At 38.7% G+C, this 27,995-nt stretch overlaps 1 protein-coding gene across 4 annotated transcripts in view; it reads right to left on the bottom strand.

Annotated features, from left to right (window-relative positions):
* Positions 1-27,995, bottom strand: part of CCSER1 (coiled-coil serine rich protein 1) — an 813,931-nt gene that overhangs the window by 637,945 nt on the left and 147,991 nt on the right. For all 4 annotated transcript variants that reach the window (XM_087962870.1, XM_026672653.2, XM_087962869.1 and 1 more), the window contains exons 2-3: positions 25,888-27,200; positions 23,343-23,530 (exon numbers count right to left, since the gene is read on the bottom strand). In XM_087962870.1, coding sequence (XP_087818996.1) covers positions 23,343-23,530; positions 25,888-27,157 — 1,458 coding nt within the window. In that variant the 5' untranslated portion in view covers positions 27,158-27,200. The remainder of the gene's footprint in view (positions 1-23,342; positions 23,531-25,887; positions 27,201-27,995) is intronic.

The raw sequence follows: 27,995 nt of genomic DNA, 5'->3' as shown, positions 1-27,995 counted from the left end.
TCTAAGTAGCAAACCCTTCTAAAGGACAGGAAATTAGTATTACAAAGTAAAGGTCACTCTTAAATAAGTTATTTACCAATTTCCTGACTATTAGAATGAATGAAAGAAACTGTTCAGAAATGGCATTATATTTGATTTTCAGATATTGTTTCTGTGATTTTCAAAAAAAAATTGGTATGATTAGATAAATGATTTGTCCTTAGCTTTGGGATCATACTTAATATACTGAAACTGAGACCCAGCTCTGAAAACTACAAACACACACAAACACACACAAAATGTGTGTGTGTGTGTGTGTGTGTGTGTGTGTGTGAGAGAGAGAGAGAGAGAGAGAGAGAGAGAGAGAGAGAGAGATTCAAATACAAAGAACAAAGAGAAAATGAATGGTGGCAGTCAATTTTTTTAATGCAAAATGCAGACTTTCCCCTCTGCTCTAATAGAAGAAATTAGATAAAAATGCTTAGAATTAGGGCATACAGTAATCCTTGACCTACAACAATTGAGGCCTACACTGGCATTGAAAATACTGACTAATGAATGGTCCTCATGTCTGCAGCCAGTGCAGCATCCTAATGGTTATGTGATCAAAATTCAGGCACTGGGCAACTGGCATGCATTTAGTATGGTTGCAGCATCCCATGGCCATGTGATCAGCATTTTCCCAGCTGATTTCCCAAAAGCAAAGTCAATGAGAAAAGCTGGATTTACTTAACAAGAGCATGATTCACTTAACACGCTGCAGTGATTTGTTTAAGAACCATGGCAAAAAACAACTGTAAAATCAGGGTTGGTTCACTTAACAATCCCCTTGCTTAGCGGCAGAAATTCTGGAGCCAATTGAAGTCATAAATCAAGGACTGCGTATACAGCAAGGTAAGATACGAAAAAGAGAAGGCAATGTAACTACACAGCCTACTTTATAGGTAACTGATTCTACTAACATGTAGCTCTTGCAAAACTTTCACTGGGATCTGCTTTCTCATCACTTCAGACCATTGTTCTGTTTAGAACTCTGGGATAGATCATGAGAAATTAGTTCATTGTTTGTTTCTATTTTCGGGGAGGGGGGAAGGCTGTGTGAAATTTGTCCTTTCCTTAAACTTGAAAAATACGAACTCCATTAGTATCCCACATACAGTTTGTTAGAGCTCGCAGCAATCCAGCTAGCACACAAGTAAATCATTCAGCAGGATTCATTTATAGGAAAACTTGTTTATATACAATAATATAAAACATGATGCATGTATACAATACCCATGCAGCTGTTGCAACATGGTAGCAAGTACAAGGACCACCAGAACTCAGAAGCTCTATATACCAGTTACCCTAAGCCACACCTAGTCTCCAAGCTGTCTGACATGGCTCACAACAGGTGCTGTTTCTTAGTCACCAAACAGTTCCCATCGGCTGATTTATTGTTATAGCTATCCCAGCTCATAATTTCTTAGATGCTGACACAGTTGCTGTTATATCTGCAGTTATCTCAAAAGTCCAGGTTTAGAATTCCTTTGTGGACACTGTGTTTAGAAAGATCACAGATAGAAACTGTCCTTCGCTGGAATCACTTTATAATAGCAAAAAGGAACTAATGTACAACTTTCAGTTCATTGGACTGTACAGCTATTATCAGAAATGGCATAATGCCAGTAAGAATAGACTGAATATAATGACTGCTGTAGAACCACTAGAGTACAAAAAGACACTATTCTTTTTAATACTTTCTTTATCGTATTATTAAATGGCTACTGAGTTATTTTATATATTTTAATCACTTCAAAGATCAGAATACCATACTACCAGCAGTGTCTCTCTGGGTGATTTCTGTATCAATGAAAAACACCTTTTTATCATTCTAAATTCTTTGCTGTATATACAGTACATATATTTTTAATCTGATCATCTTATCAAAAAGACTCAAAAACCTTCAAAATGATCTGTATGGTTTGGGCAATGTGTGTAGTTCTTGAACTAATCTAACAGGATCAAACTATTTTCATTTACCATTCATATAACTTACCGATTGACTTGACTGTTGATTTTCCTTTATCAAATATAATTTGAATAAACAGCAAAATAAATAAAAATCCTTAATCTCTACAAGCCTTATGACATTTTTTAAGTTTCCTGAAACCTTTATGAAATGTATTGCAACAGAAATAATTCTGGAGGTTTCTACTGTAAATGGGTTAAAAAAACAGGTACTATAAATTTAAGCTTCAGCATGGAGAAGGAAACTTAGTTGTGTTATGCTATCTGCTTTTCCACTTATTAATATATCAATGTCAATTAAGTTTTCTTGGTTAAAACAAGAAGCAACTTTTATTACATTATTACTACATTTGCATCCCAGAAAAATGCACAGTGTTGAAAGGGAAAAATATTTTTCAGTTATATGAATCGTAATTGAAAATGCGGTGAATTGTTATCCTTGCCACAAGGACTGCAGATTGCTATTAAATAATATACTGCATCTTATTGCCAAAGAGTCACCTTTTGTACCACAGTCATGAAAATCAGCTCGAAGATTAATATAAACGGGCATCATCCATTTACAGAAATGTTTGCTGGCCCATACGACACCTTAAATTAAATAATAACTGGTAGGAGAGTTTCCAGCAAAGAAGAAAAAAAAAAAAGCATTCAGGAGAATGTCCTAAAGGTGCTTTTTTTTCAAGAGGCAACTGGACTTTCTGGTTTTTCTTTGAAGTTTTGCTTCTCATCCAAGAAGCTTCTTCAGCTCTGACTGGATGATGGGGAATGGAAGGATTTATATTTCTTGCAGACAGCTGGACATTTGCATTTTTTAGAGGATCTTTAAGGTCTCCTGGAGGTTTATCTGTGTCGTCAGGGTCATCTGAGTGGTGGCAAACGGGTGGGGAACCTTCTTGGAACTGTTGAATGGACTGTTGTAGACTGGAGATAGGTGATGTTGTAGCCCTCCCCCTCTGTTGAAAGAGGGCTGTTCAATTTTGACAAAGATGGCCTCTTTGACCCCTCTTTCAAAACCAGCGGTCCTCTCTGTCCAAAATAGTTATTTATTTATTTATTTATTTCATTTCATTTGTCAATTGCTTATAAGATAATAGGTGTAAGTATAAACATGAGTAAGAATACAGGAAATAGGTACAAATAAATGAGGACAATAGGACAAGGACGGTAGGCACGATTGTGAACTTATGCACGCCCCTTATGCACCTCTTAGGAATGAACTTATGCACCTCTTATGAATGGGGTGAGGTCAATATGGACTTTGTTGTCTTTAAAAGAGTGGCCTGTGTCTTTTAAATGCAGATGAGATATACCTCTACCAGCTCCATGCTTGACAGATTATCAGTAGCCTTTACTGTGGAATACAACATTTGTTTCCATGGGGCATAATACCCACATAACCCAGAAAGTTTGATATTTGGACTCAGGGGTACATAAAATATTTCTCCAAAAAAAAAAAAAAAAGTCCTACCCTAAACTAAAGGGTTATCCACATACTCACTGAGAAGTCTGGTTTTATGTTTTGTTCTTGAAGTGCAGGAGAATACTTTGGACAAAAAAAAAGCTACATTGGGAATATTCACTATTATCCAAAATCATTTCAAGAATCTATCTGTAATTATGGATCACAGGAGCTCTGGGGCTTCTGAAATGGCCTGTCAAATTTTGCTAGATGGATAGGCATAAGGCATGACATGTTTCTAGAAAACATGTGGTTAGGACTTCAACTGAAATGAGGGGCGTGAGATTTACAAGGTGCTGGAGAGAGATAAAAAAGCAGGCTAAACATGAATGCACCAGTGAATTAATTCTGTAATTCTACAGGGCATCTGCAGGTCAAGATCAGACCTGATTGTGTAATAAGGTGCTTATAAAATTTATTTGATTGTTTACTATTAAACTTGCATGCTGGCTGTCTCCCAACCTTTCTGGGAGATTCTCAACAATTGAAAAAGAAAAAGAAAGAAAAGAAATGGCAATAAAACTGGTTAAAAGAAACAAAAAAAGATGAACACACCAAAGAATTATTCATAATTATCCCAGTAAACTTATTTATTTACAACATTTATATAGTCACCTAACTCAAACAATGCCACTCTGGGTAACATGCACAATCATTGAATGAAAATATAGGATCCACTTACATGGACCCAGAACCTTTTATGATGCCAGTGACCTCTTTTGTGGAAACACTTGGCCTTCTAGGCCAGGGGGGTCAAACTCACGTCGTCACGGCGGCATCACGTGACATATCGGGACTTTCCCCCCCTTCGCTAAACCGGGCGTGGATGTGGCCAGCATATGATGCATCCAGCCCACGGGCCAGGAGGTTGACAGCCCTGTTCTAGGCAGTCACCCAGAGGTGGTATTCAGCAGGTTCTGACCAGTTCTGGAGAACCAGTAGTGGAAATTTTGAGTAGTTCGGAGAACCGGCAAACACCACTTCTGACTGGCCCTGCCCCCATCTATTCTCTGCCTTCTGAGTCCCAGCTGATTGGCTGGGTCTTCTTTGGTTGCCCTGCCCAGGAGAACAGAGCTGGAAAGCAGGTTAGTGGGGTGGGGAGGGAATGGGATTTTGCAGTATCCTTCCCCTGCCATGCTCACCAAGCCACACACACAGAACCAGTAGTAAAAAAAAAATTGAATCCCAACACTACAGTTACCACTCCATTGTCATCTCATGACTCAATTACTGAAACATGTCCCACATGGAGCTGCTTATGAAGACCACTCAGAAGTTTCAATTGGTCCAGAATGCAGAGCAGTGATGGGTTTAGTATACCTATGTGATGCCTTTGCTTGGGATGTGAACTAGATGTCTGTCTGTTTCCATGTGTACTTCAAGCTGCATGCTGCTATTTATAAAGCACGGATGTCAAACTTTTTGCCGTCTTTTTGCTGTCTTATCTTTTTGCTGTCATGTGAGATTTCATGACATTTTTCCCCATTTGCGGAGTTGGGGTGGGCATGGCCTTCATGGGACACATCCAACCCATGAGCTGCCAGTTTGACACCCTGCTATAAAGTAATATAGCAGACTATTTGTGGTATCTCGTCTTCCATGACCTCTGCTCCAGAGGTGGTATTCGGCAGGTTCTGACCAGTTCTGGAGAACCAGTAGCGGAAATTTTGAGTAGTTCGGAGAACTGGCAAATATCACCTCTGACTGGAGATTTTACAGTATCCTTCCACCAAGCCATGGCCACAGAACCAGTAGTAAAAACATTTGAATCCCACCACTGCTCTGCTCAACTGATAGAATACAGAAAAGAGGATGTGTACAGATAGTCCTTGAGTTAGGAACACAATTGAGCCCAAAATTTAGTTTAGTTTAGTTTAGTTTAGTTTAGTTTAGTTTATTGTCATTGCACCTCGTACAACAAAATTAAATACCATCTTCAGTGTACATTATGACTATGAAAATAAACACAAACACACTTCCTTCACATTCTATACAATTGAATTGAAAACCCCTGACATTGCATTAATATTGCACTCTACAGTAGAATTCAGAAGAGTTACTGAACTGGGATAGAAGCTGTTTTTCAGCCTATTTGTCCTTGTTTTTATTATTCTGTACCGTCTGCCAGATGGTAATAGTTAAAAAAAAAAGGGTTCCCAGGATGAGATGAAACTTTGAGAATGTTTTGAACTTTCAGCAGTTTTAAAATTTCTGTTAAGTGAGACATTTGTTAAGTGAGTTTTGCCCCATTTTATGACTTTTCTTGACACTTTTGTTAAGTGAATCACTGCAGTTAATAAATTAGTAGTCTGGTTGTTAAGTGAATTTGGTTTCCCTATTGACATTGTTTGTCAGAAGGTCACAAAAGGGGAAACAGATGATCCTGGGACACAGCAAAGGTCATAACTAGGAACCGGTTGCCTAGCATCTGGATTTTGATCACATGACCATGGGGATGCTACAAAGGTCGTAACTACCAGTAAAAAAAAACAAACGGTCATAAGTCACTTTTTTCAATGCTGTTATAACTTTGAATGGTCACTAACTGAACTGTTGTAAGTTGAGGACTACCTGTACAAGGTCCCCTTGATTAAGCAGTGTAACCTGTTGGGCTTTATGATTGCTTGGTTGTAAGGCTACTACAGCAATAGCAATAACACTTAGACTTATATATCGCTTCAGAGTCCTTTTAGAGCCCTCTCAAAGCGGTTTACAGAGTCAGCATATTGCCCCCAACAATCCGGGTCCTCATTTTACCCACCTCGGAAGGACAGGAGGCTGAGTCAACCTTGAGCCTGGTGAGAATCGAACTGCCAAATTGCAGTAGGAGTAGCTTGCAGTAACTGCACTCTAACCACTGAGCCACCAAGGCTCCTGATCTTGTTATTTTGTAATGCTTTGTTAATTGTTTACATTTTATTGGGTTTTTTATAGATTGCTGTGAACCTCCCAGAGTTGATTGGAGTAAGGCAGCATTGAGACAAAGACAAGAAAGAAAGAAAGAAAGAAAGAAAGAAAGAAAGAAAGAAAGAAAGAAAGAAAGGAAGGAAGGAAGGAAGGAAGGAAGGAAGGAAGGAAGGAAGGAAGGAAGGAAGGAAGGAAGGAAGGAAGGAAGGAAGAAAGAAAGAAAGAAAGAAAGAAAGAAAGAAAGAAAGAAAGAAAGAAAGAAAGAAAGAAAGAAAGAAAGAAAGAAAGAAAGAAAGAAAGAAAATAAATATCTCTCTTCTTGGACTTATACTGGAAAACCCTCATCTCTTCTTTTTTCTCTTTCAAATTCTACAAACTTTTCTTCTCTCCCCCCCTTTTTTTTGCTCCAATTAGACATTTCTCTGCTACAAATAGTCCTTAAGTATTATCACAGTTATTAACAGACAGTAAGTAAACTCATAATTTATGTTTCAATTGTTGGTTTCTTTATCATGACAGAAAAGGCTTAGTTGTCTTTTTATTATAACGCTGGAACCCTCCAGTTCTTAAGAAGGCCTATGCTGCCACCTGGTGTTCCATAGCCACACAAAAATCTCTAGAGAGAAGTAATTATCCCATATCCAAATATGCCCTCGTGTTTTGTCCTGCCCTTGAAGCACTTCCCAGCAAAGACTTTATTTTGATTTGCAGTCAATGGTCCGTTTGCATTAAAGAGAGGAGGGGGAGGGGATAACTCTAATCAAAAATTCATTTCAAAGCACAATAAGTGAAGGGCGATTTTAATAGATTTATGCATGGACAATTGGGGTATTGTGATTGTATCTTAAAAGATAATTGGCTTCAATTTAATCCTTAGCGTTCTGCATCATAAATTTGTTTTGCAATGCAAAGGTATAAAATTTAAATATTAGTGCTTAGCTGCAATTAAAACTCACAAATCACTGATGTTAGCAGTAGCAGATCAGAAAAAAAATAATATCAGAATTGTCTGCAACAATATATCAGTGGTTCTGTCAGAGTCAGGAAGATTAACTTTACTTTTTTCTGCTTTTAATGGGAAATTATCTTGAACTCTTTGACATTTTTGAGGTAAATATGAGTATAAACAGTGATATAATACACATACACATACAGTTCAGCTGACAGGAGAGTGATTATTTGCGACTTGGTTTATACCCCAGACTAAGCCATGTTTATCTCTGAACTAAGCCTGAAACATCTAGTTTCATAAAACAATGGCCATGATCTATATTCTATAACACATGGTGGCTGAATTCACACAATAAAGCTTCTATTGCATTTTGAAAGCATTACAACCTACTTCAAATATGATGCCAGTGGCTGGATTCAGACTTGTGAGAGCAATCAGGGGCCAATCAGTTTTATTTCTCTAAAACATAATTATTTTAATTAAGCTATTCTAAAGATCCAAAGAAGCCAAAATCCTGCTTTGGGAGCAGCAGCATTTATTTAGCATAAGAGAACTATTTTTTGAAATTGTTCTTCCATGAACAATTTCTTAGAGGATTAATGACTTATCTATAAATTAGCTATTAGCCAAGGTTTAAAAGGCACAGATGATCCATAGTTAAAATGAAAACAAAGTAAATGAGGTATGACTTAGTGACTGAATTCAGTTCACTGACATTTCAAGAATGAAATAAATAAATGCCTACATGCGCACACACACACCATTAACTTTTGGACATCTGCTAATTTAGCAATTCATCTCCATCATTTATTTGAGTTTGACATCCCAGGCTGAAGACCAGCCGTTATATCTATCTCATTGCATTGCCATCAAAACACGCACAACACTTAGCTGAAACAAACAAGTCAGGTTATAATTAATAGTATTTACCAGACAATTGGATGGCAAAGAAAGCACCTCTCTGCTCATCAGAAATTTTGGGCCAGGAGAGGAAATGACCCACGTTCTCCATTACATGAATATATCATTAAAAAGGGGGATGTTCTGATCTGAAATTAATCAGATTCTTGTAAGGTGGCATTTTGAATAATAACAGAACATATTCGCTGGAGGCAGCTATTTTTCCCTATTAGTAATGCTTTTGCTCATCCAAATTACTCCCAGGAGTGCCACAATGTGGTATCTAATCACTATAAAAAGATAAAGGGAATCTAAAATGAAGGGCTAATGGTGGAAGAAGAAAGAGAGAGAAAGATGTTTAATTGAGTTATATACTACATTGGGAAATAGCAAAGATTTTGGGTTTTTCCTCTCCAATCCAGAATGAATGTATTCAACGAAGAATAATTTATTATTTCAATTTACTGAATGGCCAGTTAATACATTCTCAATCAACAAGAATGTCCCAACCTTTCAATAATGAAAATCCACAGGTATTCAGTATTCCAGAATGTCTACAATTCTGAATAGTTTACATTACTTTTATTGTTTACTCCACCTATATGCCTTCTTTTTTCATTTGGGCAAACAGAAAGCAGTTTATAAAAATAAAATATATGATAACACCAAACAGATTAAATCCATATATACAGATAGTATATTTCAAATTACTTCTACAATTAAAAGTAATTGCTAACAATTTCCAGTAATAACTGAACTTGTGAGCTGCTTCATCCCTAGTTCCCTGAACTCTTTGCTCACAGGATTTAATGGCTAAATATATATTGTGTATTTACACAATATATTTAACTTAATATTGAATTAATTCATTTTGAATTCACTCAGTGTATTGATCTGTAAACTAATCATCAGGCTAAATCACATAAAGATTAACAAAGATTAGCATCCTAGGTCTTTCCTTGGTCTAATTTAAGCTGATTATGTAGATACAGCCATTTTGAATATCATAGCTCACCAAGTCATAACATGGCTAATCAAATTGCAACCTAAAGTTGTGCAAATTCAGTCCAAGATGTGAGTTTGTAATTCGCACGGACCAAAATAGAACACTGTTTTAATAGAGTAAGCTGTGGTTATGATGCCAAAGATAAGTGTGTCATAAGTCAGTCTGGGATTCATTTGACACTTATATTCCTTATGATTTCTGATGCCATTTCTCTATTTCAGTACCTCTCTATCTATTCTAATTGAGAACATATCACTATCCTATTTTGGTCCATAAAAAATAATACCATCTTCAAAAGCCTTAGATAAGTTGGCATCAGAGGTGGTATTCAGCAGGTTCTGACCAGTACTGGAGAACCGGTAGCCAAAATTTTGAGTAGTTTGGAGAACCGGCAAATACCACCTCTGACTGGCCCTGCCCCCATCTATTCTCTGCCTCCTGAGTCCCAGCTGATTGGCTGGGTCTTCTTTTGTTGCCCTGCACAGGAGAACGGAGCTGGAAAGCAAGTTAGTGGGGTGGGAAGGGAATGGGATTTTGCAGTATCCTTCCCCCACCATGCCCATTAAGCCATGCCCACCAAGCCACACCATGCCCACAGAACTAGTAGTAAAAAAAATTTGAATCCCACCACTGGTTGGCATTTTTACAAATTGCTGTAGGACCTCAGTAGACCATATCTCATGCCACAAGTAGGGAGACATAAGGGTAGGACCTGCCAGAGAATCCCAAGACTAGACTGGGAGTTTAGACTGGGAACTTGACAACATCCTAGGAAAAAGCAATGGCAAGCAAGTTCCATAACACTGCCAAGAAAATTAAGTGATCATGACCATGAAGATATCAGAAGCAGCATCACATTTGTTGCTCCACTCTGGGAGGGTTTTCTGGGAGATTTCGAAGTATTTCTAGCAGGACTACTAGATGCTGTACCAGTTTTCTTCCATTATGCCATCCGTCTGGTTAACATGCAAGATTCATTTTTCTCACCATTGGACATGTATATATCCGGACTAAACTGTGTTGTTTCTCTGTGTCATATATATGGGTTTATGCATAATCTTGTATTTATTTATTCTGTCATGGTTATGTGGTATATATTGGAGGGGGTGACCCTTTGAGAGCTGTATGCAATGAAATTTCATTTTAATGTATGCTGATTAGTGTACATTCAAAGTGACAATAAAGTTAATAGTCTAAGTCTATAAAAAAAATGATGACTCTTGCATGAGGGCAGAATCACAAAAACTCCTGCAGTGATGTATTTGTGCAGGGGTGCCAAACTCAAAGCCCAAGGACCGGATCTAGACCATGGGGTGCTTTGATCTGGACCATGGGGCTGCCCTGGAAACAGTGAAGGACAGGCCCACAGTGTCTCTGCCAGTGAAAATGGAAGTCACTGGCAGAGGATTGCAGGAGGCCATCACAGCTAATAACAGAACTTGGGAGCCCATTTTTGCTGGCAGAGTGCTCAGGCCACCACTGGTGCCCCCAATATGAGTGATGTCGAGCTGGCCACAACCAGTCTGACCCTGCCCACCCCGGCTCCCTGAGGTCAAACACAACCCTGATGCGGCCCTCAATAAAATCAAGTTTGACACTCCCGTATTTGTGCCATATTTACCAGACAATATAAAAACTGCATGATGACATCACCATGCACATGTTATACCTCACCTTTGCTGCCATATGGAATTCTATATGGTGCTGCAGTAGTTAGAATGTAGTATTGCAGGCTAACTCTGCCCACCACCAACAGTTCGATCCTGAGGGAACACAAGGTTGACTCAGCTTTCCATCCTTCTGAGGTCAGTAAAATGAGGACCCAGATTGTTGGGGTTAATATGCTGACATTGTAAACAGCTCAGACAGTGCTGTAAAGCACAATGGAGCAGTATATAAGTCTAAGGGCTATTGCTGTTGCTATGACCAGGAATGAATTCAGTTCAAAGGAAACTTTATTAATGTTTTCTAGTGCTTATTTCTTCATCTGTACTAAATTAGTTATTTATTTCTTTGCTTGTGGAAACAACCTATCAACCACATGGATCATAAAGGACCATTTTTCACCAAACAGCGTTCAACTGAGGAGCAGGATGTAGCATCCAACCTGCACATGTTCTTGTGTTAGTGTGGGAACATTCTTCTCATCTGTGAGAAGTTGACCCATGACTGAAGAGCTGCTAAACTATCACACTTGTTTAAAGCCACTAAATGCTCAAGGGAACAGCGCCTCTAGACATTTAAGAACTATAGCCCTTCAAAATGAAAGGAAACAACAATTGGACATTGATTGCTATCTTCTATACAATCACTTGTACATTCTAAGTTCACACAGAAAAAAAATTCTTATTGCAACAAAATCATGAAATACCAACTTCTTCTAGAGAGGAACCAGCGCCAAATAGGACTAAAAAGTCTCAAAAGTTAGGCATTAATCTGAAAGAGCAATTCCCTAAGAGGAGGAAGGTATCATCTGGAAAGTCCTAAATCACTTTTATGTTTAGTCAGCAGATCAAGTATTAACTTGGTCAAATGAGAATGCTTCACCAGGCTTGCAACTTAGTGTTAGGCAGACAATGTCATATCTTTTTTGCCCATTGCTATGTAGGTGGCCTCTTGCATACTGGAAGACTTATGGCCAGGTCATGAGAATTAAAATTTCTTAAAATATTAATTATTTTTTAATTTTATTTTTTAATTTGGTTTTATTATAGTTTTCAACAATATAAATCACACTCATATTCATAACAATGTTTTGGCATCAACAAATACATATATCCTTATATACATATATATATATATATACATATACATACATACACACACACACACACTAACCATCTATTAAGGTCTCTTGCTTGGTTTACCATAATCCTTCATCCTAGTCTTTAAGTCTGTCGTTTAACCACTCATATCATTTACCCCATATTACATAATATTCTGAGTCCTCTTTATCTTTCATTTCCAATGTAAGCTTATCCATTTCAGCGCATTCTAGAACTGTTTGTATAACAATGTCTTTTGAAGGGATATTAGCTCCTTTCCATAATTGTGCAAAAGCTATTCTGGCTGCTGTCAAAATATGTCATATAATATATATAATCTGTTTACTATAAAGACCTGTAGTTATTCCTAGTAAAAAGAGTTCCGGTTTGAATTCAATTTGGTGTTTAATAATCTCTGGTAGCCAGTTTTTTTCCCCAATTTTAATCCAATATTTCTTGGTCTCGGGGCATAGCCACCACATATGAAATTAAAACGCAGCATAAAATGCTGACTCTGCCCCACTGCCAGAGGTTCAATCCTGACTGGTTCAAAGTTGACTCATCCTTCCATTGTTCCAAAGTTGTAAAATCAGGGGACAGATTGTTGGGGTCAATATGCCCAGAAAGCAGTATATAAATCTAAGTGCTATTGCTATAAAAAGTTCTACAAAATGGGAAGAATTATAATGTGTTGAGTAACATGGAGGAAAGAAATAACATTTTTAGGGGGGAAATACTAGGCTCTAAGCAATCTCTTGGCACATCTGTTAGCCCACTATATTATATTGTCAACCCTAAACACGCTCAAGATCATCAGAGCAGGGGAAACCCTTTAAAAAGTCACATACACATACTAATCAAAATAGTTCTTACTTTAAAAAAAAAAACACCAAATCATTTAGATGTAGCAAACACTGCAAGTCTGGGGACTGGAACGTTGATTGTCTTGTAATTAGTAACGCTTTTGTATTTTCTCAGTGTGATTCCCTGCAGATATTACCACCTTTCCAATTTAGTAGGTGACTTCAACTCAAAAGATTCTGAACTGGAAAAGAACAAAGAACAGCCACACAATCTCCCCGGGGTTGATTGGAAGCTTCTTTACTGATCACAAAGGTATCAGTCACGATTTAGAAATCCCACCACAGCCTTCAGCTCAACTTTCCCTTTCTTAGAAATGCAATTGGTGCAGGCTCATTAAAAATTAGGAATGGGAAAGGGAAAGGGGGGAAAATAAATACACATGGGCCTCATTTTAGCTCTAAATTAGTGAGCCTGCAAGATTAATTAAATTTCCAGTAGATATTCCAGACAGCAAAGGCGGATAGGGAAAAAAAATCTCTGTAATAGTAACACTGGGGAGGGGAGGACAAGCAAAGATGCTTTCCTGGAACACTCCAAGCAAGGAATGGTTCACTATTTCAATGTATCAGTTCAGAATTTTTCACTGAAGATCATTTCATTGCACTTGCTTTTGGTTAGATAAGAAATTAGTCAGGGGTGTCAAACTGGATTTCACATCAGGGTTGTGTTTGACCTTAGGGGGCCGGGGTGTGTGTATCGCCAGGGGGCATGGCCAGCTCGATGTCACTCATCGAGGCTCCGTTTTCAGATGTGACGAGCTCTGTGTTCACTGATGGAGGGTTGCAGGAGGCCGCCGTGGCCAAAAACAGAGCCTGGGTGGGCCACGCATGAGCTCATATTCATGCTTACAACACTGCAGCATCACCTTGGTCATATGATTGAGATTCAGACGGCTGGCAACTGACTCATATTTATGATGGTTGCAATGTCCCGGAGTCATGTGATCCCCTTTTGCGACCTTCTGCTTTCTGGTAGGCCCACTTTTTGCCCACCCCAGGCTCTGGAGCCTTTTGATAAGCCTCTGGGAGGGGGGAAATGGCCTCCCCAGGCTCTGGAGGCCCTCCGGAGGCCTGAAATGGGCCCTTTTCCAGCCTTCTGGAACCTCCGGGATGCCCGTTTTTTGCCCTTCCTGAGCCTCCGTGCTGGCCCTGCACTTATCTGGCATCCAAACGGGCCATGTGGGGACACCTAAGAGGGGAGGGTTGGGTGAGGCCAGCCTGGGGTGGGATTTGCCGGTTCATTGAAACGGCCATAAAACTAGCTACAGGTTCAGCTGAACTGTGGAGAACCAGTAGCAGCCCACTCCTGCCTGGGGGTCATGTGATCTTCTCTTATGACCTTCTGACAAGCAAAGTCAACGGGGAAGCCAGATTCACTTAACAGCAGTGTTCCCAACTTAACAGCTGTGGTGATTCACTTAACAACTGTGGCAAGCAAGGTTGTAACCAGAGGTGGTATTCAGCAGGTTCTGACTAGTTCTGGAGAACCGGTAGAGGAAATTTTGAGTAGATTGGAGAACCGGCAAATGCCACCTCTGGCTGGCCCTGCCCCCATCTATTCTCTGCCTCCCGAGTCCCAGCTGATCGGCTGGGTCTTCTTTGGTTGCCCTGCACAGGAGAACGGAGCTGGAAAGCAGGTTAGTGGGGTGGGGAGGGAAGGGGATAGTAAAAAAAATTGAATTCCACCACTAGACAGTACAGCCAGTACATCATTGACACACAGTCTTTCCTCTTCTTTTTTTCTAAGCTCTCCACTAATATTTAAAGCAGACCAGAGGTGGTATTCAGCAGGTTCTGACCAGTTCTGGAGAACCAGTAGTGGAAATTTTGAGTAGTACGGAGAACTGGCAAATACCACCTCTGACTGGCCCTGACCCCATCTATTCTCTGCCTTCTGAGTCCCAGCTGATTGGCTGGGTCTTCTTTGGTTGCCATGCACAGGAGAACGGAGCTGGAAAGCAGGTTAGTGGGGTGGGGAGGGAATGGGATTTTGCAGTAACTTTCCCTCAGGAGTAGGGAGGAAATGGAGATTTTACAGCATCCTTTTCCTGCCATGCCCACCAAGGCACGCACACAGAACCAGTGGCAAAAAAAATTGAATCCCACCACTGGTTGTAACATGGGGCTCACTTAACAACTGTCTAGCTTAGCAACAGAAATGTAAGCTACCTGTAAAAGGCATGAAATATGAAAAGGAAATATAGCTTCCCATCTCCTTCTCTCCTGGAAAAACCATCATTGTTTCCACTATGTCCAGACCCATATTATACATTGTCTTTTGCTATAAAAGCTTCTCCTTTCTTCTTTTTGACCATCTCATCAAATCTATTCAATCATGCCTTCCCATTCCCAACCTTCTTTTTCCTCTTTCTCTTCCCTCATTCCCTCTTCCTTCATGTATCTGTAATGAGATTTGATCTCTACATCGACTATGATCAACCTGGAATTAAGGAGAAACTTCCTAACATCGAAGACAATCAACCAGTGGAACAGCTTGCCTTTAGGAGTTGTAGGTACTTCATCACTGGAGGTTTTCAAGAAAAGTCTGAACAACCACTTACCTGAAAAGATATAGGGTCTCCTGCTTGAGCAGGGGGTTGGACTAGAAGACCTCTAAAGTCCCTTCAGGTTCTGTTCTGATTGATTGATTGATTGATTGATTGATTGATTGATTGATTAGCAGCTATATCTTTATTTCTGAGTTTCCAAAGAAATGGCAACTAAACTATCCATTCACTTCCAGTACTGGTCTTTCTGAACATGCACTTCTGTTTGTAGAGATATTAGAGATTGACACTGAATACTGAATACTGTGGGAGAAATACATTGCCCTTTCTGTAAGAATTAACTAACTCATTATTTCCTACACAAAACTGTGAACCGCCATGGATATTAAGTATTCATGTCTCACTGCCAGATACTGAAGGATACACAGGATTGTTTTCTTGTATATTAATCTATCCAGTTGTTTGAGGAGCCCTGAGAACCAAGGAAACTGTTGTAAGTTCCATCACCCTTCATATGAGGTCATTTTTTTTTTTTTTTTTGCAGATTTAGTATGAAAGATGAATTCATTCTCGCTGAAAATACGGTAACAGCAACAAAGGATCCTCATTTTAATTTATGGAAACTTGTCATATTTTATTTACTCAGTTTCTTCTAGGGCTCCTAGAAGACTAGACATCTTTTAAAAAAATTACTAGAGTTTATATTCTATAAGTAAAACTTATTATAAAAAGGTACATAAAGGAGAGAAGAAAAAAATAGAAAAGGGAGTTCCATCCCATTCATCTCCAACAAGTTCAATCAAGATTGAGATTTTATCACTATTGTTATCTCTTAAATTAAAGCCAAACATCTCTTCATTCAATATCCTCCCCCATCTTTCTATAAACTCATCTCTAGAATTTCCTTCCACCCGATTGAACAGCAAATGTTCGGTTGCTTTTATTAGAAATAACAATACCAGTATTACAATTTATATCTATTACACTTAATCTGAATCCATCCTTTCCCTTTAAACAAATCCCTCATTTCCTCTTTTCAAATAATCAAAATTCAGGCCCAAAAAACAATAACAATTAAACATTGCTAGAAATAATCACTGTCAAAAATCAAAAAGCCATAACACATATCCCAAAATAAATGAATTGTTTTATTATTTACTCCTGTCAGAAACACCACAATTAAAATAAGGCATATTATACGACATAATGTTTAAAATATAAAATACAAGATTAAAATATGTACAGATTAAACAAATCTTTCCCAGATACTAGCAACATTAATTGTGTTCTGTCGTGATGCCATGAGGGCCTCAAGTGCACACTGATTGGTTCCCAAAGGGCAGGTATACATATGTATTGTCTGCATTTCACCATAATTGCAGAAAACAAAAGCCACCGGATAGCACCATTTATTCAAATTATCTTTGGATCTTGTGTCTGTACGCAGTCTATTCAATGATTTCCATACTTCCCACCTTTCATCAGACCCAGATGCCAGCTCCTCCATTGGTTACATCGAGTGTTGGTTCTTTGTAGCTTTCCGTAGATCCATTCCACTCTGCTTTCAAATTGTTCAAATTTTTCCATCAGCCTAAGGAAGCAATATTTTGCCATTTCTCAAATAAATTCTTTTATTCTTTCTTTCTGGAAAGAGTCTTTAAAATTCTCAAAGAAAGTTCTAGCCTCTGTCTTCTCATAGTCTCCTTTTCTCTCAAAGTTATTTTCTTCAACTTTAGCAAATCCTTTGTACTTCCAATGTAGCAACTTCAGCAAACCCCACTTGTTAAGTTCAGTATAAGGAAATCAATGGGGCTTGATGCTCTGCTGATGCTAATAAAGAGTTAAATAGTTCAAAAATCTCCTGTCGCCATGAATCCAGCATTTCTTTTAAAGTAGCCATCTGATGCCCTTTAATGTCTAATCTTAAAAGTCTGTTTATCATTACAGAGTGTAAACATATAGAAGTGCTTTCAAATCAACATCAACATTATTTGTATTGTTTTTGTGAAAACACAAATAAAATTTATATTTAAAAAAAAGATCATAGAGTGCTTTCAAATCAAATCAAAATCTTAAATCAAGTCCATCTGACCTCTTAATCCATGTGAAAATTTCCAAAGCCAACAATAGCCATCCTCTTGCTGTACGTTCCAAATAATTCAAATCTTTAAACTTATAGATAAACTTTTTATATATACTTTTGAAAGGACCGAAGGATATTCACCCAATGATTTCAATAAAACTTACCAGTTCAAAGGCTCCTAATGTTTAAGGAAAGCCAGAGAATAAAATCATAAAGTCCAAAATGATCAAGAGATGAGCCAAGTGAACTAAAAAGCCATATAGGTGACATTAGTGGTTATAAGCTCAGTGGAATCACACAACTCTCAACCAATTGCAAGGTGGAAGCAAAAACACACTAAAAAAGCAGCTATACAGAGCACATGTGGGTAATCTGATACTCTCTTTAACTCCAGAGAGTTTCCACAGCCTGATTCATGCAATCAGATACAGTGGAACCTCGGGTCATGACTATAATCCATTCCAGGACTTTGGTCGCAACCTGATTTGGTCATGACCAGAAGCACGACCGACTGTGCATGTGTGGACAAAAAAAATTGGCGCCAAAGGGGAAATCACTGCAGCAGGGAAAATAAAAGTGCCTGTGTCTGGTCACCACCCAAAAATTTGTTCATGACCAGAAACAAAACTTTTCTGAAAATTCTGGTTGTCACTCGATTTGGTCACGGACAAAAGTGTTCGCAACGCGAGGTTCCACTGTACTTTTTCAGCCACAATGTGTGTCTCTCTTTTAAAGGAATGTTATCCTCTAAACTGCCATTAGGCTCACCTGAAGTTCTAGAAGACTAGACTTCTAAGGAAGTCTGATATACAAGGGTCATTCAAAGCAACCTTCTTAGAGTAGTGTGGTGGCCTAGAGGCTATGAGTTCAATCCTAGGTAGAGACAGATATTTCTCTCTCTGGGCACAATGAGAATATATCTGCTGAACAAAGCTCCAGATTGGCGACAGGAAGGGCATCCACCCATTAAACACTCAGCTAGCTCCATTCAGTTGCTCAGACTACACTCCACAAGAGATTATGGGGTCATTAAATGATCATGATTCAAATCAACTTTCTTCAGCTTGATGCTCTCAAAATATTTTGGGACTATAATTTCAAAAATTCCCACACAGAAGTCATTATAAGGGTGTGGATTTTGATCTTTTGAATGGCCTCATATTCAAAACTAGGAAACCTCTTCAGGAGTTCACTTTATTTCATTCCCACTTCATGTATTTGTAATGGGATTATTTCATCCTTGTTTTGATCAGTTTCATCTCCTCACTTTTTAAAAATGAATTTGGTTCTCGATTATGATTGAGTCAAATTAATTAAATGTCTTCTTCTCCTTTGTTTACTCTTTTCTTTACTGATGCCTCTTTCTACAGTGGTAAGAATTTTAAAAAGGCTGTAGGATAAATTCAACTTCCTGAATGGTTATTTAAACAGTATTTTTCCCCCCTTGTATTTATCAGAGCAGTGAGTGACTGTTATCTCTATTTGTTTAAAGAGACTTAAGATACTTTACACAAGATGTTTCTTGAACAGAGATAATTGTGGCCAGACTGACTTTATCTTTGTGATTCTTTTACAAAAAAAAAAAGAATTCCCTGCCTTGCAGGAATAGCTACTAACTTTCATTGTGCTGAGAGAAGCTTGACAAATGCTTACATTTTGGAAATATTGTGCATCTTTATTTTATTATTGATCTAGGATATGTATAAAGCAGAGTTCCAGATAAAGATTATTCCTATAAGTATGTGTGTGTATATGTGTGTGTGTCTGTGTATGTATGCATGCATGTATGTATGTATGTATGTATGTATGTATGGTATTCAGCTTTGTTCGGGAATTTTCCCACATCATTATAGTTGTGCTTTGAAAGTTGTAGCAACGTTTCGGCAGAATCTCATCTGTCATCATCAGGCTTCTGTATAGTGTTCGTCTGTGAGTCAGACTTTCACAGCCGTTTCTCTTTTAAATTTGGTGCCTACTGTGTGCCAGAATGGTTTTTTCTTCATCCTGATTGGTTGGGAGTCTTGGTCTGTGTTTATTGGTCTTGGAGTTTGCTGTGTTCTGGACTACTAATTGTGACTCTCTCTTTTTTTGTATATGTTTTATTGATACACTTTTTAATACATATAGAAGGTTCCATATCTATCTGAACAGTGTGTTGTCTGGGCACAGTCAGTTTTAAGTAGAGCTACAACATTAATCATAATAGTCATCATAATAGACATATCAATATTATTCACAAAATAGTAATACAATTAGTTTATCCATCTTATAAACTTTTCAACTCATTTTTTTTTTCTTATCTTTCAGTCTTTTTAGATTCTAACCTCTGTTTCTGCCAGTTAACCATTGGTAAAACAAATCCCATGTTAAGAAGTATTCTGTTTCTTCCTTTTCTTTTCTTTTAAGTGTTAACCTATCCATCTCAGCACATTCTAATTTTTTTAATAACAATTTCATCTGTGAGGATCTCTTCATTTCCCCACCCCCTTTATTATACTATTCTGGTAATATACCCAACAAGAATATTTCTGATTTCAAATCTATGTGTTGCTCTATCACTTTCCTCTAACCAAGTATGTATTTTAGTTCAGTATTTCTTTGTCTTAATGGTGACTCTTTAAGGCGGGGGGACTATGGCCACTTTATGACTTGTGGGCTTCAATTCCCAGGATTCATGAGCCAGCATGGCTAGCTCAAGAATTCTGGGAGTTGAACTACACAAGTCATAAAAGGGCCACGGTTTTTCAGCCCTGCTCTAAGGCAAGCGAGAGAATTTGTGCCCTTCAGATGGTGTTAAACTAGATTAGATTTTATCTCTATCCATGAATGCAAAAGAACTTCCTGATTTTCACGTAAACACCTGCAGATGAAACAGCAGAAGAAAATCCCCCAGCACCCTACAGGACACTGTAAAACAAATACTGACAAGAACCTATATTAAAGATTTTAATTTTTAATTTTTTTCACCACATTGCAGCTTTGCCATCTGGCAGTCCTATTTAAAATTAATTGGAGGGGAAACTGATGAATAAAATCACACAAATCCACTCAGAGTTGGACTCCCAACTATGCAAGAGATGTGGTGTTAGCTGCAGCAAGTTCTTGTTTGATTATCTGGGGGCATCTTGAACTGTTAGTCTCAAGGAATGGACAGGATACTTAGCACTGTTAATTTGGGTTACTTATGTACCTAATACACAACCTTCTTGTTGAGTGGGTAGCCATATAAATGTAATAAATAAATGGCAAGGAAATTCATTACGATATTACATATTTCTATATTATGTTCATCAATCTACACATGATTACTTTTAGATTTCGTTCATTGTAAGTATTTAAATCCAATATTCAGAGGCCCTCCAAAAAAATCTGAAAAGACGGTCCATTAGAAAGTTCCAAGCAATGGAAAGTTAGATTAGTAACAATACTTGTCCCTGATCCTACACCTAAATTTAATGTGATTTTTGAAGAATTCCATGATCAATTTCTGTCTTTTCCCTAACCCCAACCATAGATCCAAGTTTTCATTCCCAAATTCTCTCTCCTTTCCAAAACCATTCCCTTTCCAAAACTGAATCTACAAGAAATCGTTGGAAAGTAGCCCAAATCAATGAATTTAGAATACCTAAATCAGATAATATTTTTTGCTTCCTTGAGCCAGCTCTCTAAACTGGAAGAATATTTCTAGTTCTGATCAAACAGAGCAACATTGACATCTTAAGGAGTAAAGAAGCTACTGCAAGGAAGACAATTAAAAATAACTGATTTTTTAAAAAGAAAACAGAATCATTCCAGGCACAGCATTCCTAACATAAATTTTAAAAATGTTTAGCACCTAATTTAGAAGCCGATTTTAATTTTATTTTGAAATCGCTCAAATTGAGGTTTGTCAGTTTATGCAGGAAAAACAAACAAGCACAGCCATGAATGCCAAATATGATCACTGTGATATAATGACCAGAAACAGGCAACAAACAAAAAGTTTCAATAAATATCTGGAAGAAAGGATAAGAGGTAGAGTGGAAAAAACAAGTGGTAAGTCACAGCAAAAATGAAATTAGAAGTCCCTTCTAGAGGCACAGAGAGCTACATCATATAAGGATGAGTTTGTTTTATGGTAAGGATGAAGTTTGTTTTATTTGTAGGAATAGTTGATTTTCAAATACACAGAATCTTCATGTCAATTGCAACAGCTATTTAGAAACACCTTAATACTCTTGAAAAAAATAGACTGATCTTTAAGTTGTTTCCCAAAAAATATATTAATTACATATTGTTCTATTTATGACTTGCTCTCTCTTTGGCTCTCTTTATTCTTCAGTTTAATATTCTCTAAGATCAGCAGTATCATGAGTATTGCAGGATGTAGCCATTCCTTGGTCACTCAGCAGAAGAATGAAGGAACCATGACCTTCACACCTTCACACAAAGCATCTCAAAGGGCTCCTTTCTTTGATATCTGAAAAGCATGTTAATGACTCCAAAGCTTATTTTTACATAAAACACCAACCTGAAAAATAGCTTTAATTGGCTACTTCTCAGTTATTCATTTGCTTCTACAAAAATGTATTTTAAAAATGCAACACTGCCCTCTTCAGGACAATGATTGAACACCACCAAGACTTCACTAACACTTGTTTTTTTGTTTCATTTTTTGTTTTTGTTTTGGCTGGGTTACATTTTCAATTCCATGTTGTACCCCAATTTTCCATCTTGACTAAATAAAACCTTCATAATAAACATTCTGTATCACAATTTTCACTCCTGCCCAAGGAAACCCTTTGATATAATGTGAAACTCATGACATGCTTCAAAGGTATCTTTGGGAATGAAAGAATATAAAGATCCTTAGTTTTATGAAATTTGTTCCATAAAGAGGAAAAGCTCACAATGCAAACAGAGAAATAAATAATGCAATAGATGGACCTCCAACTAGGGAAATATGATTATATAGCATTCATAATTGTAATGTATTCTATATTTATACATACATTAGTTTTAAAATTCTATCAGAATCATTGAGTTTCGCTCCTCAAATTCCGTTGTAGGAAACAGGTATATAAAAGGAGAAATTCTCCACTGGAATCTCCCCCTATTTAACAAGATAAGTAGCCTCTACTTTTTTCTCTAAGACGGAGAACATCAAATAAAGTTTTGAGTGTGATAAAACCCATTTACATTCACCAGTGCCTCAAACTTCCATCTGGAAGTTTGTGTTCTCTCAGCCTGATTTGTTATATAAAACTACACTCCCACTGGACTCAGAAACATTCCAAGAGAACTTTGTTATGACAAAGTTATGTGAATTTTATGCATCTCCATCATCCATATAATCCATCCTCCCAGCTATCCAAAGTCGAAGTCAATTATATTCTAAACTAGAGGTACTCCAGACTAAATATGGATGTTTTCTACAGATAAAATATGTGTTTTCAGTTTTCCTGTAGCATAGATCCAAAAATAGCAATAGCATTTAGACTTATATGCCGCTTTACAGTGCTTTACAGCCCTCTCTAAGCAGTTTACAGAGTCAGCCTATTGTCCTCAACAATCTGGGTCCTTATTTTACCGACCTTGGAAGGATGGAAGGCTGAGTCAACCTTGAGCCTGGTGAGATTCTAACTGCCAAATTGCAGGCAGCCAGCAGTCAGTAGAAGTAGCCTGCAGTACTGCACTCTAACCACTGCGCCACCGAGGCTCAGAAAATTGTAACTGTAATTGTAACTGTCCAATTGCCCACAGTCCTGCAACTGATTTCTACATAAAGAACATATAATGCAGGCTCAAGCTCAGAAAATATGGAAACCAACACATTACCAAAATTTCCATTTATGCTACCAGATTTTGTTTAGTCATCAAGAACAAGAAGGAAAGAAGCAATGAGCCCCTTCAGGCTTTGCAAACTTACCAAGCTATTCATTTTAGATGATGAGGAACTTGTTCTCTGTTTTCTTAAACAATTTATGTCTTCTGGGTTTCCATCCTTTGGCTTTAAGATCATCCGGCTGTTCCCAGCAGTGCCTTCTGAAGAGGACCTTAAACGCTTTTCTGTGAATCTTCCTTCTCGAAATGGACTAAAACTACTGGGAAGATTCACTGTGAAGTAAGATATATAGGCTTATTTACAATCATTATCAATGCTCCAAGCATCAATCAGAAATTTTTCTTTTAATGAAAGGTGCATTACTCAGAAATTGACTGAGCTGCAGCCAGTTAAAACTTGATCTGGGTTTCTTACAAAGCTGTTGGAAAATCCTGCCCTATACATTGGACAAGAAAACAAAGCAATAGATCGTTGAATAAACCTACCCAGAGTTTTCACTCAAGACACAATTGACCAGGTTCAAATTATTCTATGTCAGGCATATTATATCATGGGTGTCAAACTCAAGGCCTATGGGCCGGATCTGGCCCATGAATTGGTTAGATATGGCCCGCAGGACTGCCCTGGAAACAATGAAGGACTGGCCCACAGTACCTTGGCATGGCCCAGGCCACCTGGGCACTGATCTGCAACTGATGGCATCCATTTGGGTCAGACCACAGCCAGGGGCATGTGCACAGGAGGCAGTGAGCGCATATAGGTCCTGGCATCCCTGGGGTCTGCATTCTGATTGCTTCCTTTCACCCATGCTTGCTGCCTCCTATATGCACATTAGTGATGTTGAACCATGCCTCCCTGGCCACGCATCCCCCCCCCCCGAGGTCAACCCCAAGCCTGATGCAGCCCTCAATGAAATCGAGTTTGACACCACTGAATTGCATGAAGATCTACCACTATGAAAAATGCTGGGAAAGGTGGAGGAGAAGGTGAAGAAGATAATCAGCAGCAAGATGAACTTGGTTTACAGTGGCAATGAGCACACCATTGGAAGACTTGAAAGAAGAAGTAGGGGATACACTGTCGTGGAGAAAATCTGTTTATGTGGTCAAAAGGAGCTGAAAACAACTAAAAGGCACATAATCAATCAATCACATTGGAAATAATCAGCAATATATGCTGAAAGGCACCATAGTCTAGCTTTAGTAATATTTCTGAACCAAGCCATTATGACCTCTTCAAAAACAAGTTGGTTAAAATAAATGCATGGCTTAATACAATGTGTAAAGCCAGCTGCAATTTCTTGAGAAGACAGCAAGAAGCAACAATGCAGCCTTCCACAATTACTGCCTTTAATCCTGGAATATTGGAACGATAGCTCTTTATTTTCTCCAAACATCTTTCCTAGATATTTTATAATTACAGTCCCAACATAGCCAGTGAAGATGATTTTAAGAAGTATTGGGATCCTTAAAGCAGAGAAGTGTGGTGCTCATATGAAGTCTAATGCAGTGGTTGCCAACCAGTGGGTTGGAGTGATCCGCAGAGAAATATCCCTCCCAAAGCAATTAATCCAGGCTGCGCGGGAACACAAGGCTGCACTGCCCACATGGCCCGCCCACCCACTGGGCCCCACCCTTCAGCCGAGCACAAATCTTACCTTGAGTAGAGCCACGCCAGCTGGAACTGGAAGGTAAGACCAAAGGTGAGGAAGGGAAATCTGCCCCGGTGTGGCTTGCTGACGTTAGTGGGAAAGTCATTTCCATATTCCAGAGCTGCAGTAGTCACAGGACTGGCCCTTTGGTCATCCCGGAGCAGCTCCTCCAGTCCATGGCAGGCCAATGCACCCAGGTAGAGGCGCTGCTCTGGAATATGGATGACCAAAGGGCCAGTCCTGTGACTACTGCAGCTCTGGAATATGGGAATGACTTTCCCACCAACATCAGCAAGCCACTGTCAGTCAAAAATTCATATTAGTAGTCTGCGGGATTTAAAATTATAGTTTGGTGGTCCCTGAGGTCCAAAAGGTTGCCGACCCATAGTCTAAAGCACTTGTTTCAAGCGGGGAAAGTTATATAGAAGATATAGAATGGTAAATAAGATAGGTAATGGTATATAAGATGAGCACGAATTTAATTGAAGTCCATACAAAGAGAGGTAATCTGGGGCCAAACTACTTTCTTAAAAGAAGTTTTTATGTTTTTGTGTTTTGTGTGTCTATGTTTTCTTTGAGAATTAATAAAACCTCGGAGGAATGTTGGATGAGAATAATGTTAAACAAGACAGAGAGGAATGAAGATGATACTGAAATGGTGAAAAACAGAATGATGTTGTATAAAATAATATTTTATTTGACTTGTAAAGTTAATAATGGAGGTTTTATGTATTTAAAGGTTAACGATGGTTTGTTTGTCTTCAAAATCAATAAAATTTGTTTTTTTAAAAAAATAAAGCACTTGTTTCAAATAATTTTCAAAGCATTTGCATCCCTAATCTGTGGGAGGAGGAAGTGCAGTTGTCAATCCCCTTGGTTTCACTAAAGTATTATTCATACCTACAGTAATTGGAAGAAAACACATCTTTTTATGAATGAACATTTTTCAGAAGACAGCAATGGTTGAACAATACATACCCTTGGCGTGGTTTATGTCATTTGCCTGCTGTGTTTGAAAGGGCTGAGGTTCAGAAGAAAGTGGAGTGATCTTCGATTCGATGCCTAGAAAGACTTCCCTGACATGTTCCAATCCCCTTGCTTTTTGTTGGTCCCTCTGTAATCTCTGTGCTTTTGGAGAACTTTCAACTACTTCCCCCTGGTTTAAGACAAAGGTTTTTAATTGTGCTTTAGCTCCTGAGTTTACCTCTTCTAGATGGCTGGTGTGTTTAGCAAAGAGCTCGGGCAATAATACTTTTGTATGCTTTCGATTTGATTCAAGGATTTCTGAGAAAGCACTGGCTTCAGTGAGCAAGACATTTCTAGCCCTGTATGCTTCAGCACGAGGGGAATTACTCTCTGTAAGGTTGGTTTTCCTGGAAAGAGGAGAAGCAGCAAAGGTTTGAGAGGAAGACACATTGTGGGCCAAGATTTCTGGGTGCAAGTTTCCACAGGCGGGCAGCCCGTCCACCTCTGAAACGGAATCCTCTGTCAATGCTAGAAACTCGGATGGCGTCTGTACCGTTGTCAGATCGGCAGAAAGCAAAGAGCTGCCTATACATTCTGAAGGAGAAGACTTTGCGGACACAGGATCAGTTTCAACACTGGGTTTAATCTCCAGCAAACAAGAAGAGGGTTGGACACAGGAAACGGATTGACTCTGAGGGACCGGCTTTGAGAATCTGTAGTGTGTTGAGAACGACTTGGGGAGAAGCTTCCTTGAGGAATGTTTAATAGAAGACTTGCTTTGGGACTCTGCAAAGCCAGAATCATCGCCTTCGTTCTTCCCGGAACTGATGCAATTTATGAAAACGTTCTTGTTGGTGGAGGGCTCCCTCCCCTTTTCAAAGTCCTCCGTCAAGGACCTTGTGATCTTTTTATTTCGGGAACTTCCAAAACTGACGGAATGTCTGCTTCTGGTCTTCGTGTGTTCCTCCAAACCGAGCTTTTGCAAAGTGTTGTGGCCTGGCTGTGCGCCATTCAAAATGCCTGCGTTCTGGCACGAAGACTCTGTCTTCTGATCGCTCCCTTTTCTGTGATGGAAGCTAATGGATGGTGTCCGGAAGAGGCTCCTGCGTTTGCCTGTGCTACCTGAGCTAGAGTTGGTGCTGGAGGGAGAAGAACTGTGGACGCCAACAGTACTGTTGGAAGTCGGTGATGACGGGAGAGAATCATGTCTTCGGTTAATACTTCTACGGAATATTGGCAAACGAGAGACAATGATTGACCGCCTTGATGCCGAGTCACCCATCAGGACCCCGTTGTGCTTGGCTAGGCCCAGCCAATAATAAAACCTGTTTGGATGGAAAAAGAGATGTTATTATTGATTATGATGATACAAAAAGACCCACAAAGTCATTGACACATTTCCATTTCCTACCTATAGAAATGGCATTCAGAATCAACATGTTAGGGGGAAAAAAACCACATGCAACCAAATTCTCTATGTATTACGGTAAATGCCTCACACTTCTGAGATAATGTGAGACTGAAACTGAATTCCTGAAACAATGTTTTAATGTGAGGGGCGCCAGAATGAACAGCTGCCAAATGGAACTGAAGGCAATTTGTCTCAGAATACAGGCAGTCTTTGTTTAGTGACTGCAATTGGGACCAGCAACTCAGTCATCAAACAAAGCAGCCACCAAGCAAAACCACAACTCTGTTATTTCAGTTTTTCCTGGTGATGCAGTGGTTAGAATGCAGCATTGCAGGCAAACTCTGCCCACAGCCTGGAGTTCGATCCTGAAGAGACTTAAGGTTGACCCACCCATCCATCCTTCTGAGGTCGTAAAATTAGGACCCAGTTTGAAGGCAAAATGCTGATACTGTAAACCGCTCAAAGAGTGCTATAAAGCACTATGGGATGGTATATAAGTCTAAATGCTACTGCTATTTACAACCACTGAACATCATAAAAGAGAGGATTTTCATCACCATCATATCTATGAAGAGTCACTATCTAAGACAGTTGCTAAGCAAGGATTATTTGTACACATATATTATAGGCCAGTATCTACCATGTCCTTGGAATCAGGTGCTTTAATTACCAGTATTTATTCCATATACAAGATCTATGTATGCTTTTA

The sequence above is a fragment of the Notechis scutatus genome, chromosome 4 (assembly GCF_049901735.1).
Source record: "Notechis scutatus isolate UNSWTSFEM ecotype Mainland chromosome 4, rNotScu1.2, whole genome shotgun sequence".
Classification (NCBI taxonomy): Eukaryota; Metazoa; Chordata; class Lepidosauria; order Squamata; family Elapidae; genus Notechis; species Notechis scutatus.
The sequence above is the reverse complement of the archived record's forward strand: the minus strand, read 5'-3'. Positions and strand labels throughout refer to the sequence as shown.